The following is a 356-nucleotide window of genomic DNA, read 5'->3' as shown; positions in this document are numbered from 1 at the left end:
GTGTAAAATAGAAAATATGTTGAAGATTAAGTCCAATTATAGCCTCCAATTTGAAGACCTTCCCATCATGCAGGCAAACAACCTAGACTTTGTGGTGGTCAGCCTCCACATCAAGGCTGTCAGCTTCAGATGTTGAATGAATGGTTGAGGTCGGGAAACTTCACGCCTGTCCGGTCTCAGGAAGTGACGGAGGAACTCAGCTGGCACTGTCCGTATAGGAGGTGATACGAGAGTGACATCGTCTTCCTTCGTGGTTTCAAATGATGATATGGGTGAGGGGAGGGATTCGTCGGGTATGTTAATCATTTTGTGATTTCGTCTTTTTTCCTGTGTCCTTTGCGGTCTAGAGAATGGAT

General features: G+C 45.5%; 1 protein-coding gene across 1 annotated transcript in view; it reads left to right on the top strand.

The window, feature by feature from the left end:
* The window catches only part of LOC119594804 (endonuclease/exonuclease/phosphatase family domain-containing protein 1-like), a 29,816-nt gene that overhangs the window by 26,519 nt on the left and 2,941 nt on the right, over positions 1-356 (top strand). The window contains exon 14 of the mRNA XM_037943893.1: positions 74-131. Within this exon, the coding sequence (XP_037799821.1) occupies positions 74-131 (58 nt within the window). The remainder of the gene's footprint in view (positions 1-73; positions 132-356) is intronic.

This window comes from Penaeus monodon, chromosome 34 (assembly GCF_015228065.2).
Source record: "Penaeus monodon isolate SGIC_2016 chromosome 34, NSTDA_Pmon_1, whole genome shotgun sequence".
Classification (NCBI taxonomy): domain Eukaryota; kingdom Metazoa; phylum Arthropoda; class Malacostraca; order Decapoda; family Penaeidae; genus Penaeus; species Penaeus monodon.
This window is presented reverse-complemented; position numbering and strand designations above follow the sequence as displayed.